The sequence below is a fragment of the Mastomys coucha genome, unplaced genomic scaffold, assembly GCF_008632895.1.
Source record: "Mastomys coucha isolate ucsf_1 unplaced genomic scaffold, UCSF_Mcou_1 pScaffold23, whole genome shotgun sequence".
Lineage (NCBI taxonomy): Eukaryota > Metazoa > Chordata > Mammalia > Rodentia > Muridae > Mastomys > Mastomys coucha.
This window is the reverse complement of record NW_022196906.1, coordinates 33443981-33463950: the sequence shown is the minus strand read 5'-3', so window position 1 is coordinate 33463950 and position 19970 is coordinate 33443981. Positions and strand designations below refer to the sequence as shown.

Sequence of the window (19970 nt, the reverse complement as noted above, 5' to 3'; positions counted from 1 at the left end):
AAAGTATGGCTATTCCTTTGTAAATATTTATGAAGAACACTTAAATGAAATTTTTTTTTTTTCCAATTTGAAAATACAAACACAGAGGTAACAGTTTCATGTTTGAAAGACTCTACTGGATTTTTAAACTACAAAGTGATTTCTTCTATACCAAACTCTCCCACATCTTTACTCATGGGGTAAAATTTCATATTTTATTTTCTCCCTTACCCTACCTAACCCACACTGTTCAATGTCATATGCTGTTCATAATAATGTAATTTCACTTATCTAGAAGAATCATTTTTTCTAGCAGGTGATATTAAAGTCTTATGTGTTCCTTTCCTGTCTTTAAAGCATACAATGACTGCTTTTATTGAATGGTTTAAACTATTCTTCACTAGCACATACTTTTCTCTTTCTGTATAATGTTAATGTGGTGCTTTTACCGGCCTCCTTGGATCATGACTTTGAAATTAATGCATTTCTTTTATATACTTCTTGTTGTAAATCAAGCATGCTCTGCAAGCCTGCCTTTCAGTGACTCAGCTTATGTCATTCCCATCCCTTCCAGGTACAGTGCATTTCTACCAGTGACACGCACCTCTTCTAAAAGGCCCTAGCCATCCCAGATTGCCCTTTCTGTCTTGTTCTCTCTAGCTCCCTACCCTCCTCTCTCTCTAATGTACCCATTTCAAGGTTGCCTTTTGCTCTCTCTGCTCCCCCAGTTAAGCTCTTGTGTTAGGTCTGTTTCTTTGCCTGATCTCTTAGTGGTACATCTTGGCCCCCAATATGACAAGGTTCTTTTAGATGATTTTTATGCAGATAAGTGGGGAGTGAAATAACAGTACTAAAAGAACTACTAAGTTTTATGTCAGGAGGCGTTTATATTGTTTGTATGGGAATTTGGTAGTGTCTTTAAGACTTATGCAGCAGCTTTTGTTGGCTCTTGTTCTTAGCATGAGAGGCAGAACCCTGGAAACAGAATAACCACCCTAGCTATTCCTGATGCATTGCTTTGGGGTTCTTGCCATCATAGTTTGAATAAAGAAATCCACTCATCCCTACAACAATATCTAAAGAGAAATTGTTGGCAGAAGATGAAGAATTAGTCTTCCCTATTTATCCTATACCAAAATCATTACCCCTAGAAACGAACACTTGCCAGCATCACTGAACAGACTATGCCTGTGGTATTTATGTAATGAATTGTTTATATGTATATGCAACAATGGTTAAGAGCCAGGATGCTGCAAATTCTAGAGGTGGGGGACATCAGATATGGAGGGGTTGAAGGGAAGAGAGTAGGATAGAAATTATGTTATTATGTCTTAATTAAATAATAGTAAAGAAAAAAGAAATTCAGCGACCACACATGGAAGGTGAGTTTGAGAAAGAAACATTTTCCCCCACATGGGGAGCTTTAGAGAAAATAACAAAGTCAGAGCAGACAGAGTCTCTATTATTGAAAGACTGTTGAGTCATTGTCTTGGGTTAATAAGGCTTTATCTCTATAGAGATGGAGGGGAAAGGGCCTCGTCAATATATTTCCCATTCTGGATGTCTGCAGACTGGACATCCAGTAGTAACCTGGCAAAATTTCTTCCCCTGATGCTTCCAGTGTCTGATGTTGTGACATTAAACTCTCTTTCTCTCTGATTAAGTTTTCAGTGTAGCTGACAGTCAAGCATGCTATCTTTTTCTCTCTGAATACCAGGTGTGTATCCTAAATTTCAGAGTTTGGTCTATACATTCTGATCCATGTCAAGCGAGTTAGTGATGAGGTCAGGTGTCAAGTGTCACCTACTCATGACAACTTCTTCTGGAGGATGGTTTTCATCTCAGTTTGATTCTGTCCCACCATTCTGTGTTTTCATACCTTGCACTGCTCTATCACACTTCCATGCAAATTTCAGATGAATGTCCTTTCTTTCTCTCCTTGGTATACAGTAGACTTTTTATCATCCCAACTCGTCCTCCTTCATTGGTTTATACACAGGCAGCAGTCCTTCATCTTTAAACTCAGTTCCTCATAAAACAGAGAACGTGGACTAATTGAAGTGAAGTTCTTTCCAGAATACAACATTAAGTGCCCTGTAGCACAATTCCCAATAAAACTGAAGTTCATTAACACAGTCTTCCCTGTCCACACTTCCATTGTCATTCTGGTATTCTCAGTGCAAGTCATACCTGCTCTGCTTCCAGACTTGTGTTTCTCTAGCCTAGATCTCCAAACTCTTGCAAATTTCTATCTCAGACCCATTTCAGTGCCAATCAGGCATTCAGGACAATTAGCCTACTCTTGATACATATTTTCTTTGTTTATATTTTATCATTTTTACTTCAATGCTCAAGAAAACCCACCAGAGGGCAGAACTCTCCCAGTTTGAGAAGACACAATGCATTAGGGCTGGCTGCATTGTTTCTAGGCTCTTGATGAGATAAAGCATCCTGTGGGTGCATAATCATTTGGGATGGTCAAGAAAGAAAGAGAGAGAGAGAGAGAGAGAGAGAGAGAGAGAGAGAGAGAGAGAGGAACAGAAGAAGGTCCTGTGCATTCTTCAATGGAATATCTCTAATGACAGTCTTTTCCCAGATATGTACCACTTCCCCAGATTTCCACCTCTTCCCAGAGTGGGGAGGCTGTCTGTCACAAGCTTTTAATACATGAGTTGGTGGGGAACAATTTTTATTCAAACTGTAACACAGTCTTTCTTTATATCCATATTTATAGAATTTTGATCCACAACTGTGAACTTATTAATGTAAAACACAAGCACACACATATATACACATATGCATAGGGGCATTACATGTATATTTCCCTGCAATTCTTCACAAGACTATGTGTATGTTAACAAATGACCAAATTTTAACATTATTAATAGTTTGAATTCGACTTTATATGGTAGAAAATATTGCAATATAAAATATCTGATACACATTAAATTGGCGTATTATGACATTTACTAATATAGGAAATACCAACAACTCTGCTAATTGAAAAAAGAAAGCGTTCAAGTAAAAACCTATGACATTATTATGATAATGAATTTTTATTTGAATTCAAGATATTTCAGAGACATAGGCATATAAAATATCTGAAAATTACTGACATTTATGAACTACTAAGATCAGTGAATACTTTCTTGATTTTCAAAACAAGAGTCAGATAGTTACATTCCTGTGTTTAAGAGGCATGGGGCACAGAAAAAAATTCCCTAAGAAAACAGGAAATACAAGGTGATATGAGATTGAAAACTGCTCAGTCTAAACTGAAAGTAGAAAAGATACTATAGAGTTTAGAAACTCATCTACTGTCATGCTTCTGAAAAATACTAGCAGAGTGTTTAGGGAGACTGTAATCTACAATATGTTACTGTAGAATGGGAGAGATTCTTGTTGATAATGAAACCAGAAATTTATCATTATTTCAAGTAATTGTGGTTTCCTCCTTTAGAAATATTTATAGTGAAGCTAACATTTATCGAGCAGAGTAAAATGTCAAAAACAGGACAGAAATTTCATGTGTGTCTATTTTGTTTGTTGATGTGATGATCAAATCAACTTGGGAAGGACAAGGTTTATTTCAGTTACATGTTAAAAGTCTATCACTGAAGGAAGTCAGAACAGGGGAACAAAGCAGGAATCTGTATGAAGGGGCTGAAAGAAATACTGTGGAGGAAAGACACATACTGGTTTGCTCCCTCTGTTGTTCAAATACTTTCCTTATGTTCCCCATGCTCAACTGCTTTGTTCACTGTGGCCTGTACGTTACTAATTTTATAAGCCATTGAGATAAAGGCTGACAGGCATGTTTGCAGACTAGTCTGGTGTAGGAAGTTATGCAATTGAGATTCTTCTTCCTAGACTTGTTAAGTTGACAATCACATTAGCCATTATACCTATTGTCAGTATGGCACACAAGCACATTATCGTTAAACCAGAACCTTTCCATTCTTTGTCATCAGTGCCTCAAGTTAATACTAACATTGCCATATAAAGCATGTTTAAATTTTAAAAGTCCCAGATATTTTAAATTTTCAAAGTGTCTTTAAAAATTAAGGTCTCTTAATTGTGCGATTTTTTAAATATAAAAATATTCTCTCTATTTCCTTATTTTAAGAATGAAGAATACAGTTATAATTAGACCAAAGTAAAGCTAATGTCTAAGTTGTAAAAAGCCTGATATCCAACAACCTGGACTCATTTCTGATCTTTTGAGCTCCAAAGAGCTTAGATAGTCTCATTTTTCTGACTATACCATGCAAAACCCATAACTTGTCTTAGAGGCTCCACTATACACATGACCCTGTCCATAGTGGTTGTCTAATGTTCCTGGCATCTCTTGTACCATACATTTCCATAACAAATAACACTACAACTTCTCCAATGGCTTCTTCTTGTCCTGATTTATGGATAATTTGATCCTACTGTAAAGTACCAAGTCTCAGCAAATACTATACCCAGAACTCAAGTGTATCAATTCTTTAAATGTTGTCAATATTTTATCAGCATAGCCTTAGCATGATTCCCTTTAAAGACAAAAAAGGTTTTGATGTGCAAAGTCTTGAACATCTGGAGTGATTAAGCCTACAGATTTTGCATCAAGATCTGTGAGTAGTTAATAAACAACAGTCCAGGTTACCTTGTATAGATAGTTGGTTTTCAAAAATATCAGCTATTCTTAGTTAAAATCTTGAAATCACTCTAACAATAAACTCAGAGCCTAGAATTATTATTTGGCCCTAAATTCACAGGCCTAAACATCTCAGATATATTTATAATAACAGAAAAAAAAAGAACTGGGTCTAAGCCCTGTACTTTTAATTATTTAGTATCAATAGAAGAAGTTTATACCAATGATAACCTTGATTTTGCATCAAAATAAATTCTGTACCAAATAAGAATGTATGACTTAAACTTAGTAACAATTATAAGGTTTTCTATCAAATGAGATTATGGCTATACAGTCAATTCTGGCTATTTCCTTGCTGTTCCAAATATGACCATTTCTACATTCCCTAGAAAAACAACGTATTAATAACCATCTCCAACCCTAAAGCCCAGGGAACTGGGTTGACAAGCCTTCATAACTTCTTCAAGCTGAACATGGGCTTTGAGACATTATGAAGGAAAGGGGGAGGATAGGAAAAACAGGATTTATTAGTCTCTGATGTCTGTGTCTTGACTGAGTCTGGCTGAAGGTCCAGGACATCAGGAGTTCAAGCAGGCCAGTTCAGCTTGTCTAATGTGGAAATTCACCAAGGCTGTATATTCTGTAATATATAAATCTCAAAAGAAAATTTTCAGTACCATCAAGATACATTTTTTTGTTTGAATCTCTAGAATCTAGTTCTTTGGAGGTCTCCCTTTGTCATATCTGATCCATATAACTCTGGAAGGTGTCAATACCTTAATCACCTTTTCCAAAAACACAAAAACAAAATCTTTTCTTCAAATCAGCATATCCTTGAGCCAGTAACTAGAAAAACCTTCATTTTCAGCTCTCTCCCAGAAGAATATAACTATACAACTCAACATCACACCTAGTTTGAAGATTAAAACAATGTATAACAAATGAAGTAAATTAAAATATTATATAAGTCTTAATTAGGACAATTCCAACTAGCCAAGTAGGAAAAGACACCCCAAATTTCCTCCATGTAGGCCACATTAGAAACTATATGAGTTTCCTCTGGCTTGAGCTACAGACTATTAGTTAATATCTGTAAAAGAAGACAATGTTTAACCCTATACTCTCTATTCTGGAGTCAGTGACTAATTTCCCCTATCTTAGTACAAATTAAAACACTCTAAAACAAATGAAGTAAATTAAAATATTATATGAGCCTTAATTAGGACAATCCCTTCTAGCCTAGTAGGAAAAGATACCCAAAATTCCTGTGTAGGCCACATTAGAAAGAATTTGAGCTTCCTCTGGCTAAGTAAATAATTAATATTATTTGTTTGGCTCTTTCTAGAGTCCCAGACTGTGAGTAATACTTGTAAAAGCAGGCAATTGACACTGTTTTCTCTACTTGGAGTCAGTGATTAGTATCCCATATCTGTTTCCAACCACTGGTGAAACTTTCCACGTGACTTGGACAAAATCTGAATACTCTTCCACTTTAAAAGTAAATAATCTCAATGTCAAATTCATAGTCTAAATCCTCTGTTCTCAGAGGTAAATAACTCAATTTTTTCCTCTCTCTTGACACAGAGTAGCATGTAATTTCTCACAGCATGGGGCCTCAGAGCCATTCTTTGTTCCAACTTGGAGCACTTGAGTCATGTGACTCGCTTTTGGCACCACTCATAATATTTACCCAACGAAACAAAAAAAGAAAAATAAAATAAAATAAAAAATAAACTTTATCTCTCAGGGTAATAATTTTAAATTACTAGTGGATTTGTGCCCAACCAGCATGTTGAGAGAATTATTAAAAAAATTGAATCCATCCCTCAAACTCCCTTTTCCCCGGGCTACATCTGGCCTCACCACTAAGTTCCGGTGGGCTCTTGCAACATCTCGCTCACATGCAACACTTTACACACTCCCACAATCATTCATCTAGCTAGCACCTAGGACCCTGTAGGTAATGCACGACTCTTAAGGCTTTAATATCCAATCAGGTTTATATAATAATAAGATCACAGTTTACAAGACGCTAATACAATAATCTCAGAACCAAATAATAAAGACAATATTTTGACCCAAATAATTTAACCTTGTAAAAACCTTAGCCTAGTTATAACCACATGGAGTCTGACTCGTCCTCATTTTCTGCCTCTATGATGAAGAAACTCCTCCTCCTGCTCTCTGACCTTTCTCCTCCTCAAACTCTAGCTCCACCTCTCCATTCCTGTCCAATCACAGGCCTGTTCATGCCCTAAGGTAATTGGACAGAGAAAATGTTGCAACAATTTTTAACTCTCCATGAACCTGTTCGGCTTGGGACAGAGGATGAATGTTTAGCTAGATTATTGCTCCTAATGGATATGCCCGTAAACATTCTCTGTTGTAAATGTCTTATTTGATTTATGATTTGAATTTATGTGCAAACCTGTGATGTACTTTTTGCCATATGACTATGTATTTTGAAAGATGTATAATGCTGAGGACAAGAGGAGGGCATATTTTTCTTATCCCTCTTTTCTCCTTATCCAGCTTCTCTTATCCATTCTCCTTGCCCAGCTTCTCTTAGCCCTGCTGATCCCCCTTTTTTTCTTAGACCCCTTAACCCCTTTCCCTTACAAGCCCCTTTCCCTTTTTCTTAGAGAGCTTTCATAGGAAATGTTTGTTTATCCTTAGAAATAAAAGCTAAAAAATCACTTCTCAAAGTGTCCCTTTTTCTTCCTGTGACTTAAGCTAGCAGGCTGAAAGTTAGAGACATGCAGTTGCTAGGGAGATAGAACAAAGGCTGATTTACTTAATCTCTTGATGTTTTATGAGGAGGTGCTAAACAGTTTCTAACCTCAGTAGAACTCCCAGAGGCAGGTCAGCTACTGAAGCGAAGTGACTTAAAACGCATGTGTATAATAGAGGATTGCAAATTCAATCATCAATAGGAGGAGAGGAGCTAGGCCCTGTGAAAGTTCTGTGCCCCATTGAAGGGGACTGCCAGGGCCAGAAAGTGGGAGAGGGCCGGGTGGCAGGCATGGGGAAGTGGGAGGCAACAGGGGTTTGTTTTTGTTGTTTTTGTTTGTTTCTTTGTTTTTTGGAGGGGAAACTGGGAATGGAGAAATTTACATGTAAATAAAGAAAATATCTAAAAGAGAAAAAAAAAGAAATGTAAATAAAAAAAACACGTAAGGTAAGTTTTATTATTGTGCAGCAGCCCTAAATATCTCATCAGACCAAGTCTTCCTTCTATGTTGCCTCAAGAAGAACCAAACAAGAAAGAAGACCCACCAGGCCTAACCCTGTGCATTGTTTTTTTATGTTTTTTTGTTTTTGTTTTGTTTTTTTTTTACAAAGTTCATATGTAAACATTTGGTGGAATTAAAAACAATTTTATATGTGTGGAGATACTAACAAAGTGCTTGTATGTTATGTGATATTCTCCTTTTTTTCTACTTTTCACTGATGTACCCTAATAAAAACTTTAATATCTGAATTCCACACATACACACATTCATTCATAACATAAATGCATACACACACACACACTCTCTCTCTCTCTCTACTTTGCTTTCTGTTTCTATGATAAACACTATTGACTAAAAACTATTTCAGGAAGAAAGTGTTGTTATCATTAAATACTTCCAAGTAATAGGTCATCTTTATGTAGGTTCATGCCAGAAACTCAAGGCAGGAACCTAGAGCAGAGGCCATGGAGAGTAAGAGGACAGGTTACTACTGGCTTACACTCTCTGTGCCACTTAGTTAACTTTCATATATAGCTCTGGCTTACCTGCATAGAGATGGCACTGCACACAGTGGACGAGGCGTGCCTATAAATCAATTAGCAGTTTAGAAAATGTTTCCCGCACACAGCCACAGACAAATCTAAATTTTGAGATTCCTTCTCTTCAGGTGACTTTTGGTATGTGTCAAGTTGACAGCTGAAGCTAACTTTGTCAGTCGTAACAAAATGTGTTCACTGCTTTTTGTCTTTTAGAAAACAACATTTAGATCAACAAGAAGCCACAAATTGAATTGCATCATCCTCCAATCATAAAATCGTGACTCAAAAAAAATACATTTAAAAATATGACTGGGAAAAGAATTCATTTGCTAAAACGTACTTGCTTTATAAGAACCAGGTCCTGACTTGGACCTCAAAATTTTATTTTAAAAAATAGGCGTAGTGGCTAGCATTTGAAAGCATAGGGCTTAGGGGATAGAGACAGACAGATTGCTGGAGGTTGTTGGCCAGCCTGACTACTCTACTTGGTTCATTCCAGGCCAGTGAGAAGCCTTGCATCAAAAAAGTAGACAGCCTAAATAAGAACACCAGAGTTTGTCTTTGTCCTTCAGATGCTTGTACATACATGCACATGCACCTTCATTTCATTCAATTATAAATATGTTCAAATACTAATGGCTTCTGGTTCCTAGACCAGTTCATCATAATTTTGACTAGAACCGATAAGAATGTCTAGAATCTTATAAAAAATGAAATTCTACTAAGATTTCTTTTGTTAAAATATTAGTTTTAACAATAGATAATGTTTCTAAATCATTACCACCAATGTATAAAGTTTGATAATAAAAAAGAAATTAATCAGCTGGGAAATGACATTTGCTTCTCTTTTCTATAGTTTGCTCCATGAGAGTTAGAAATCCTTGGAGACTGTGCAGCCATGACATTTGGAGCTGCCACATATAAGTCCAGGGTACACCTTCAGAGAACAAGAGGCAGAACCGGTCAGGAGATTGTGAAAGGTGAAAATTGTGCTAACTCCAGAGCTGAAGAAGCATTTGGAGATGTCAGCTTATTGTTAGATAAACTTGAAAAATAGCTTGGAGACTGAGGTCATGTTCTCTCATCACTCATGACTATAAGGTGCTTAGCACATGTGACCCCCCTCCCGCACATCTCTATTAGTGATTTTGCAAACGGCAAGTAAAATTTGGTGCTGAGATTTTTGGAAAGAAGTAGGGTGAGTATGTTCATCCAGAAATGTGAGTAAACGGGATTAAAAGTGATGAGAAGAGCCACTGTGAAAAGCCAGGGAAATACTTCCAACTATTTTTATTAATTTAATAATTCAGAAAGCAATTTTAAAAGCTTATATAATGTACCAGCCACTTTTTAAGTTCCCGAAGGTACTGTCCATTACCTGTGTTCTGCCATAGCTCACAAGTTAATTTTTTAGTGTCCACAAAGATATTCCAGTCAATTATGATGACATGGAGAATGTTTACATGTTTTAAATTTGAAAGAAGATTTAAAAATAAGTAAATGTTTATGAGAAAATTGAATGGACAAATTGGAATAGTTCTATCCTTATCTCTGACTGAAAATATTTTATGCCTAGGAATCAGCATCCAGCTTTTGATTTTAATTAGTTTTTATGTAGTTAAATGTCTTAAATACAAAACATAAAATAAAGCTCTTTTTCCTTTTGCTCCCTTTAGATCTATTAAAATCCCAACAAATCACCATATTACTTAAGAAAAAGTAATTTCTGGATGATTTTTACTCTGCCAATGTCCTTTAAGGGGAGGCATCTACCATTGACTTCATAACACAGATGACATGCATCCATGTATAACAGTACTTCCTGCTTCATGAACATGTACATAATGGTATTATCATTACAGCATAATGGGATGAGTAGTTGAGATATGTTTCTAATGGGAACAAACAGGTCTACCCAACATAAAAAACAAAACACAATAGCTCAGCAGTTCTGAATCTTTCCTAATAATCTGATTGCATGTCTTTGAATTGTAATGTATATTGCATAATTATATAAATCAGTATCACACTATGGCCACTGCATATTTACAATTGATATCTCAGATGTCCATTTCCTTATGCATCATCTAAGGATATCTGGACTTCACTAGGTAATGATTTATGCCTTGATGTTTACATATGAATTGCATCAAATCACCTACCTTAGATGTGAAGAAATATTTTTCACACTAAAACTTATATACTCATAGTTAAGCTGTAAAATTTTAAAGAATTTTCTTGATATGTGGATCCATTTCTTTGGTTCTTTTTATCTTCTATGGCTGAAGTTGTAGTAAGTTTGAAGTCAAGCTGGTTACCATGAGAAATGGGTGATGTCTAACTCAATTTTAATTAAAAAAGAAAAGTGTTTATAATGTTAGAGTCCTTCCAACTCCTTTATCTGCAATTTCTATCATGACAAGTGTAATGCAAATAATTAATCTCAATTACAAGATTAGACTTTCTCTTCTATATTACAGAATTTATAACCTCACTACACTAGCTTTGATTAGGGCCCTAATTTGCAAACAACTATGCTTTATTATAACATATTTAATATTTTAGTTTATCCTGATAATCATTGGGGTATCATAAGGTGTTTTAAAAGCAAAAGCAAATTTCAGAGAACCAACCATACTAAATATATGTACATAGAAATATGTTGATAGTAAAAACATCCTTATATGTGATTAAATATAAAAATAATTAGTATGATATCTTTGAATTGAATATAGGTAATGCTATTCAAGTTTTATTTGGTTGTGATTTTACTCAGTATTTTGCTCATTGTGTATCAAATACTGTGAACGTTGGTACATTATGTATGTAGTGTTAACCTATCAGAAGGTGATGATATTCAATTCAATTACATGTTTTATTGTCTTGTTTTCCCAGGTTTATTTTTTTCAGCAAATTTTATCACATATTTAGAGCCTGATTTCAAATACTATATGCTAATATGATAGATTTAGGTTGTGAGGTTTTTTAAGGAGAATGAATGTCACTTTACCTTTTACTGCTGCAGTGACCTAAGGTCTTTGTCATTTCCTTTCTATTTCAGCAATATTTAGAGCAAAAAGGGAGAGAAAGGGGATGAGGTGGGGCAGGAAGATGTCATAAACTGTCTTTGAAGCCAGGCACTGGACTGATTTTACTTAATCTAATGGCTTCCAAATGCACAATTATTTGCTTTGATGTTTTATAGTTTTGTTCTTAATATTTTAGTCATTTTAGGTCTCTACATGCTACCTGAAAATATTTATATTCATGAAATTTAGCATAGGAGCTATTTAGTTAGGAGCTCTATATTAAATTCATTTTGAGAGATAAATAATAATTTGAGACTATTTTAATGGTTGTAAAACCTCTCAGTCTATCTACAATAAAACATAACTTCCAAATATAATATATGAGGAGGTGATGGCATTGGTTTAATGTAACTGAGTACCAAATGTGGAAAGGTGATATAATATTAAAAGTCAGTGAGCCTACAAATAGAATAGAAGCAAATTATTTACAGTTGTACAGTTGGTCTTGCGAAAAGCTAGAAATTAAACTGGAGCTGTTCTGTGGAGATTCAGTTCTCTCATGAGGATAATGCTAAGAATATAAACAGAAAATATAATATTTTCTGCTTTAATTCATCAGCTTGTTCACATTTTTGCATAGATAATTTTTTATTAATGCTATAGTCACCATAATGGACTTTTGTGAATAACAATAGTGGAAAATATACAAATTAAAACACATTTCATGTTCATATGTGTTTTACATATGATTGAAAAGCAACCATATACATTCCTCTCTTAGAAATTAAGGTACTAACTGGGGAGACAAAATGACTCAGATGCTAAGAGCACTTGCCACTCAATCCTGATGACCTGAGTTCTATCTTCACAATCTACATGGGGGAAGGAGAAAACAGGCTCTCCAAAGGTATTCTCTGGCCTTCACATATGTGCCATGGCATACACTCATGTACACACTCATCCTAAAAACAAAAGCATAGTAATAATAATAATAATAACAACAACAATAATAATAATAATACAGCATTTAAAAACACACTAAAGCACCTGACAATTGTGTATGTATATGTTAAATACATAGATATTCATGAATAAAAGGTTTTTTTGAGCATGATATATGTCTAGAGTTTCCAGATTTCATTATTCGTTACCTTTCAGATGCATAATTTTTAAACATCAGCTTATATTGGTCTTTTGTTGCTATAAATTCTGAAATGATCCAAGCAGACAAAGGTTGCTTTAATTCTTAAATGTTATGTCTTAAATGACTTTATATGTGAAACTTACTAGCTGTATTATTATAAACCTATCCATAAGTCTGTGAGATTTGATTTCTTCAACACATGCATAGAGTATTTAGAAACACAACTGTGGTGAGTTCTCTCATTAAACTTTTCTTCAGGTTCTCTCAGGACTACTTAAAAGATCTAGTATATGAGGATTATTTGTATTTTAGTAGATTGACTTCTGAATATTTGGTGCTAATGTGCTCATAATTTATGTCACTTGTATTTCATTTTTAATTTTAGAAATACCATTGAAACATGTTTTATTATAAGAGCACACAATAATAATATGGGAATTTAGAATTCATAGTTTGATATCTGAAGACTACCAGATATAAAGCTTGTGGTGAGGCACTTACACAGGACAAAGCAGGCTTAAATCTATACAGCAGCAAAACAAAAATATGTCATAGCTTAGGGAGAAAAGGTATGACTTAAGTTTGAAAAAGTAAAGTAAGAAAAAGTTAATCAGACTATTTAGTGCACATACTACTGTGCCTTGCTTAATAGGCAGTAGAACACCATTCACAAAGTCATTGTATATATGGAATATCTATACAATATAATTAAAAATAAAGCAAAATATATACAAAACAGTCAGTATATAATCTCTAATATGATTTTATAATATTTTTGAAGAGTTTAAAAAGCAACAGGTCTTTGGTCTGACCATGGTGTCAGTTATTGCTTTTACCCTGTGGCTAGAAAATGGTTCAATACCCCCATAATGTTCATGACCCTATTTTACCAATGAGATTGTCTTCCAGTTCAGATGTTACTATATCTCTCAGAGTTCAGAGCTTCATAAAGATTGTTGGGCACATTTTTTTCTAGTAGTGTCCAAAGTGGTTTCCAGCACTATGAAAGCTAACAATTAGTGATGAAACTTCTAGGCCAAGGCAGATTTGTTGATATTTCCATGCTCTGTGATTCAAGTACAGGGTGTCTTCAGCAACAATGTTATACCATTGTTGCTTTGTAACCAGTGACATTGAGAAGAGCCTTTTCTTTTTATAGGAGTTGATGGGACCCCACTTGCCAACACCTCCAAAGAGCTAATCCATTCACCCAAAATGGTAGAAGGATAAAAGGGAACAATGACCTCCACACACAAGGGGACAGTTGTACATACGTACTCACAGTGGTTGTGACAATATACAAAATTCTTGTGTGAGCTCAATCCAGAACATATCTTTGTATTGACAGGCAAGGTTAATTTGAGTTTCCTCCTCTAGCTGAGAAGCTTCTGGCATTTGGTGGCTTTTGGGAGAAGGACATTCATTTTCTTTAAGAACGTTGCCCCTGTTAAGTCAACCATACATCTGTAGAAGGCCACATATCTGAGACTAGAGGGGTAGTACATATTGTTCAGGATGGGTGAAAAAATGAGGGCACAGAGTGGTCTGGACCTGGGTGAATTTCAGAGAAGAGGTGAACACTACCAAAACTTTTGTATAAAATTCTTGAAGAACTAACTAAAAATAAAAAAATAAAAAATAAAAATTGACCAAATACAGTTAGAAAGAAAATTCTTGCAATGTGATAATTTGCAATTACTTAGGAGTAGATTCAATACATGTAATGACATAATAACATATTTAAGAGAAATCTTTCTTTAAAAAGCATGAAATTTGTAAAGTCACCACATCTACAGAATGATGAACAATGTATGAAATATTTCCAATGGGATATTATGTTAAATTTGATATATGAATGACTGTGAGACATAGTTAAAGAACTTTAATGGGAGACTTGTAGCAAATTATAATGCTAAAATAAATATATTTTAAAGTACTGGCAGAAGCTTTACTTAAAAATAATTGAGTAGTACCAGGTGGTGTGGCCCAGTCCTAAGTTTGTATAATCAGGGCATTAAAATAAGAAATTGTCAGTTCTAGGCCATCTGCACTATAGACTGAGCCTTTGTCTCAAACAAACAACAATGGAGAAAGAGAAAAAAAATCATATTAAAGAAGCATAAAGAAAAATAACATGACAAATAAAGTACAAAAATATATCTTGGACAATTAGCATAACTGTGCAAAAATATTTATTGATTAATCAAGGTAGAAAACTTCAAGAATGGAAAGTCATACAAAATTACTCATACTTTACTGATGTAAGGTCTGAAAAGACACATCACTGGTTAAAACAACCACACGTACACACATACACATATACACACACAGGCATGCATTCAGAAACACACACACACACGCACAAAGAAATCATTATAAAAATGCAAAAAATTTGGTCAATGATATAATTTTCAAATGTATTGATACTTCCACTTTGGAAAAACAAGAAAACACATGAATATTCATATACAGTAAAAAAAATTGACTGCTAAAGTTTTCACAGGTAGTAAAACTACATACATCTATATTGCATATTTTCTAATATTATTAGTTTGAATATATTATTTTATGGTCATTCCAGCAATATAAGGTTTTTGAAATATATTCTATTGCTTGCATGTGTGATTTATTCCTTTAAAATGCTAATATTTTGGCTGTTTCCTACTTAAACTTTAATAAATAAATAAAACAAACAAATAAATCTGCCAGAAAATTTTCCACAATTTTTATATTTCCAATTATCCAGGATAGAAACTGAAACACATATAATTGAAGTTCATATAAGATGTCTTTTCACACTTACTCTATGCTGTCAAGCTTACTTTGTAACGTTTGCATGGTTTTACATTTTACAGCCCTAACATGTGATATGTGATGAGTTTAGCTATGTTTCATCCATGTTTGGCATTCAAAAATAGACTGACTATTCTAATGTACTTGTATGAAAGTGTTTCATTTTTATTTCATTGGTGTTTATTCACAATGAGCAGATAATCATATACATGTTTATTCTTCATATACTGACTTTGTAAGTATCTTGCTTTATAAGGTTTTACTTTTATTAATACATTTATTTTACTTTAGAAAATTGTTATCTTTATGGTGTTAATTAAAGAAATATTTGACACATGTATTTATTCACTGCACGTTTGTGATCACATTTTTATCCCTTTAAGCTTCAACTATTTTTATTATTTCCTGGACAGTTTCATAAATATCCTTTTGACACTATTCAGCCCCCATCCCCAACTCTTCCCAGGCCCATGCTCCTTTCCTTCCCATGCAACTTTGAGTCCTCTTATTATTATTTTCGCACCATGGCAATTTGTCTCTTCTTAGATCCATGGATATATGATTTCTCTCTGTTGCACAGTCAGCTTGCTTGGTACTACACCTTGAGAGAAAACCGATATACCCTCTCATCGCAGTAGCTCCTCGGCAGGGGTGAACTCTACGTGGAACTCCCCAGTTCCATGCTGGCACTGGGTCTGACTCAGACCCCGTGCATGCTGCCACAATCACTGTGAGTCTTAGGAACCTCTACTCTACTATGCCCAAACACACGGCTTTCCTGTAGCTATCTGTCACCTCTGGATCTCACATGCTTCCTTACCTCCTTCACACTGATTCCTGAGCCATTGGAGGATTGTAGTCTTAAATTTCGATGATGCACAAATTAATTTTAATAAAAAGTTTTGGCAGCTTGGTATAGGTACACACACACACACACACACACACACACACACACACAAACACACACACACACACAAATGCTAATTACTATCACCCAAATCATTTTATATCCAGTATCCCATGACACACGCTTTCCTCCTTACTTACAAGTCTCTATCTCAAATTTATGACCTTTTCTTTGTTTCTTAGCCATCTATTTTAACTAAGGTTATCTGCATGGCTATAGGTTTAGAACTATTTTTATGGAATATGGGGCCTTATTAGTAAGTACACAACTCAAGACAGTATCTGCTCCATTCTAGAAGCTATTAATAGTCCATATCTCACACTGGGGAATGAAGTGTTAGGTCTCCTGTACACATCAAATCTGTGATAAACTATGTACAGGTTCAGTCTTTTATGGGTCATTGATAACCCCACTGCTGCTGTGAAATCCTGATTTCAATGACTAGATCTTTTTTTCTTTTTTGACTCTTACATTATTTCTGGCCTCTCTCATTTTATGATTAGAATTATTCTATGTTTTGCCTCTTTTAAAAAAATTAATTTGTGTGTGAGATTTTAAAGAAGTCTTGAAGGTCTTCTAAAGAAGTCTCCCAGGGCTGTCAATAATTTACTCCATGTTGTCTTCAAGAATTATTTTTTTAATTATTGGATATTTTCTTTATTTACACTCCAAATGTTATCCCCTTTCCCAGTTTCCCTCCCTCCCAGAAACACCCTATCACATCCTCCTTCCCCTGCTTCTATGAGGGTGGGTGTTCCTCCATCCACCCTCCTACTCCAACCTCCCAGCCCTCGATTCTACACTGGGGCATCTATCGAGCCTTCGTAGGACCAAGGACCTCTCCTTCCATTGGTGCATGACAAGGCCATCCTCTGCTACATATGCAGGTGGAGCTATGTGTACTCCTTTGTTGATGGCTTAGTTCCTAGGAGTTCTGGGAGGGTCTGGTTGGTTGACATTGTTGTTCTTCCTATGGGGTTGCAAACCCCTTCAACCTTTTCAGTCCTTCCTCTATGTCCTCTATTAGGTACCTTGCACTCAGTCCAGTGGTTGGCTGCAAACATCTGCCTCTGTATTTCTAAGGCTCTGGTAGGGCCTCTCAGGAGACAAGCTTCTTTCAGCAGGCACTTCTTGGCATCCACAATAGTGTCTGGGTTTGGTAACTGTATATGGGAACTTTGTGTACACAGTGATTAATTTGTTTACAGTTCAGTAGGATAGAAGATAATTAGAATTTTCCTTCAACTTAGGTGTTTTTGCATTGTATACTTCTTAGGTCTCACCATATAAATGGGAAAATTAATAACTGATATGAGGATGTTTCTCTAATTGCAATGTGTAGAAATAGTCAATTGTTCATTTGACAGAATGTCAATATGAACTAACCACACAAAAATCATATTGAAGAAATTCTGAGCAATTGGATGCCAGTAATACTTACTTCCTTACATAGCAAGTAACAAAAAGTACATTATACTATTCAAGGGTGTTATTAGTAATGATGGTACTGAATATGGACACTTTACCTTCTTGGCCTCACTCACTATTTAATCACTGACGTTCTTTTTATTAAGAACTGGTTCCCAAACCAAAACAAGGCCCTAGTAGTACCAAGTGTCCAGTACTTAATCCTAGTAGCACCCTGGGTGTAGAACCAAATGTGGTGGTTACTCTAGATGTCAATTACTTTTCACATTTGAAAATTTCAAGACAATGTATTTCAAGAATTAGCAAAAAGTCTGAAATGAGAGCTTCATAGATTCCCTGGAGAAATGATATTTTGGATAGTCATTCACTGTTGTTATGGAGAGCGTGATCCTCAAGACTTTACTTCTCCTCACGGATACTCACTCTAAGTGTCACCTTAGAGACATTGCTTTGAACACACAATATGTTTAAGAACCTAAATTTAGTGATAGTATTTTATATGAAATGAATTCTTAAATTTTAAAGGATATATTTAAAATTAATATTAAAGAATAAATTTTATTTATCTACTTAAAATAAATAAAGAGCAAAGTTGTTCTCAGGAGAGAAATAATTTGTATGAGAACCTTGTGTACATGGGAAAGAATAACAAAGTCATTTTAATGCCTTATGATTTTTTTTTTTTTTACTCCTTCAGGATCTGAATGGCTGACATAACATCAGGAAACTATTGCACAGTGACTGAGTTCCTCTTGGCTGGGCTCTCAGAGAAGCCAGAACTCCAGCTGCCCCTCTTCCTCCTCTTCATAGGAATTTATATGATCACTGTAGCAGGAAATCTGGGCATGATCATACTGATTGGGCTCAGTTCCCACCTCCACACACCTATGTACTATTTTCTCAGCAGTCTATCCTTCATTGACTTCTGTCAATCTACAGTTGTTACCCCTAAAATGCTGGTGAACTTTGTGACAGAGAAAAATATCATCTCCTACCCTGGATGTATGACCCAGCTCTACTTCTTCCTCATTTTTGCAATTGCAGAGTGTTATATTTTAGCTGCAATGGCATATGACCGCTATGTTGCCATCTGTAATCCTTTGCTTTACAATGTAACCATGTCCTATCAAATTTACATTTCCCTAATTTCAGGAGTGTATATTATTGGTGTGATCTGTGCATCAGCTCACACAGGCTTCATGGTTAGAATTCGATTCTGCAAATTAGATGTGATCAATCACTATTTCTGTGATCTTCTTCCCCTCTTGAAGCTTGCACGCTCTAATACCTATATCAACGAAATGTTGATTTTATTTTTTGGGACACTGAACATCTTTGTCCCAATCTTGACTATTATTACTTCCTACCTCTTCATCATAGCCAGCATCCTCCGCATTCGCTCCACTGAGGGCAGGTCCAAAGCCTTCAGTACTTGCAGTTCCCACATCTTGGCTGTTGCTGTCTTCTTTGGATCTTTAGCATTCATGTACCTTCAGCCATCATCAGTCAGCTCCATGGACCAAGGGAAAGTGTCCTCTGTGTTTTATACCATTGTTGTACCCATGCTGAATCCCTTGATCTACAGTCTGAGGAATAAAGATGTCACTGTTGCCTTGAAAAAAATAATTGAACGAAAAACATTTATGTAATTAGAAGTAATGTGAGAATTATTTATTAGAGCAAGATTCTCCATAAACACATAGTTTGAATTGACATCATTCATTTTAATCTACTTGTCAATTTTCTTACTCATTTTCTAGTACACTCTTATAATTTTTACTATTATAAATTATAAATTCAATTTTCTGTACATATATTATTCAATATTGCTTCACAGAGTCAACAATGCTAACAAATAGTAAAGTGGACATTGTCCTGTATACCCGTGCTCAATAGCCCATCATACTATGTATATGTATTTATATATTTTCATATTTTATAAACTTTAATTTAAAATATACTTAATTGCAACAAAATGATACTTTTTGAATTATTTTTAATTTATTTTTGGGGAATGTCATATTTAAGTCCCATAATTACACCATTTCTCCCCTCTCTCTGAAACCATTCTCATGTTCCCTCTGCTTCTTTCTCAAATTAATTGCCTCTCTATCTCTTTGTCTCTGTCTCTCTGTCTCTGTTTCTGTCTGTCTGTCCTTTTCTCTTTCATTCTACAGAGTAGGGAGCTGATCCACAGCAGATCTGTTCTTTTTACTTTTCTTTTCTTTGATTTTTTTGCTGCCCTTTTTTTTTTTATTAGATATTTTCTTTATTTACAT

General features: G+C 35.1%; 1 protein-coding gene across 1 annotated transcript; it reads left to right on the top strand.

The window, feature by feature from the left end:
• Nucleotides 1-9354: 9354 nt before the first annotated feature.
• LOC116072251 (olfactory receptor 1537-like) lies at nucleotides 9355-19443 on the top strand. Its single transcript, XM_031343588.1, has 2 exons — nucleotides 9355-9370; nucleotides 18389-19443. Exon 2 carries the CDS (start codon nucleotides 18396-18398, stop codon nucleotides 19338-19340), a length of 945 nt encoding a protein of 314 aa, XP_031199448.1. The 5' UTR covers nucleotides 9355-9370; nucleotides 18389-18395; the 3' UTR covers nucleotides 19341-19443.
• The last annotated feature ends 527 nt before the right edge of the window (nucleotides 19444-19970 follow it).

Bases quoted from the DNA above. Each gene is read 5' to 3' on its own strand.
- LOC116072251 (XM_031343588.1), top strand. From the start codon at position 18,396: ATGGCTGACATAACATCAGGAAACTATTGCACAGTGACTGAGTTCCTC.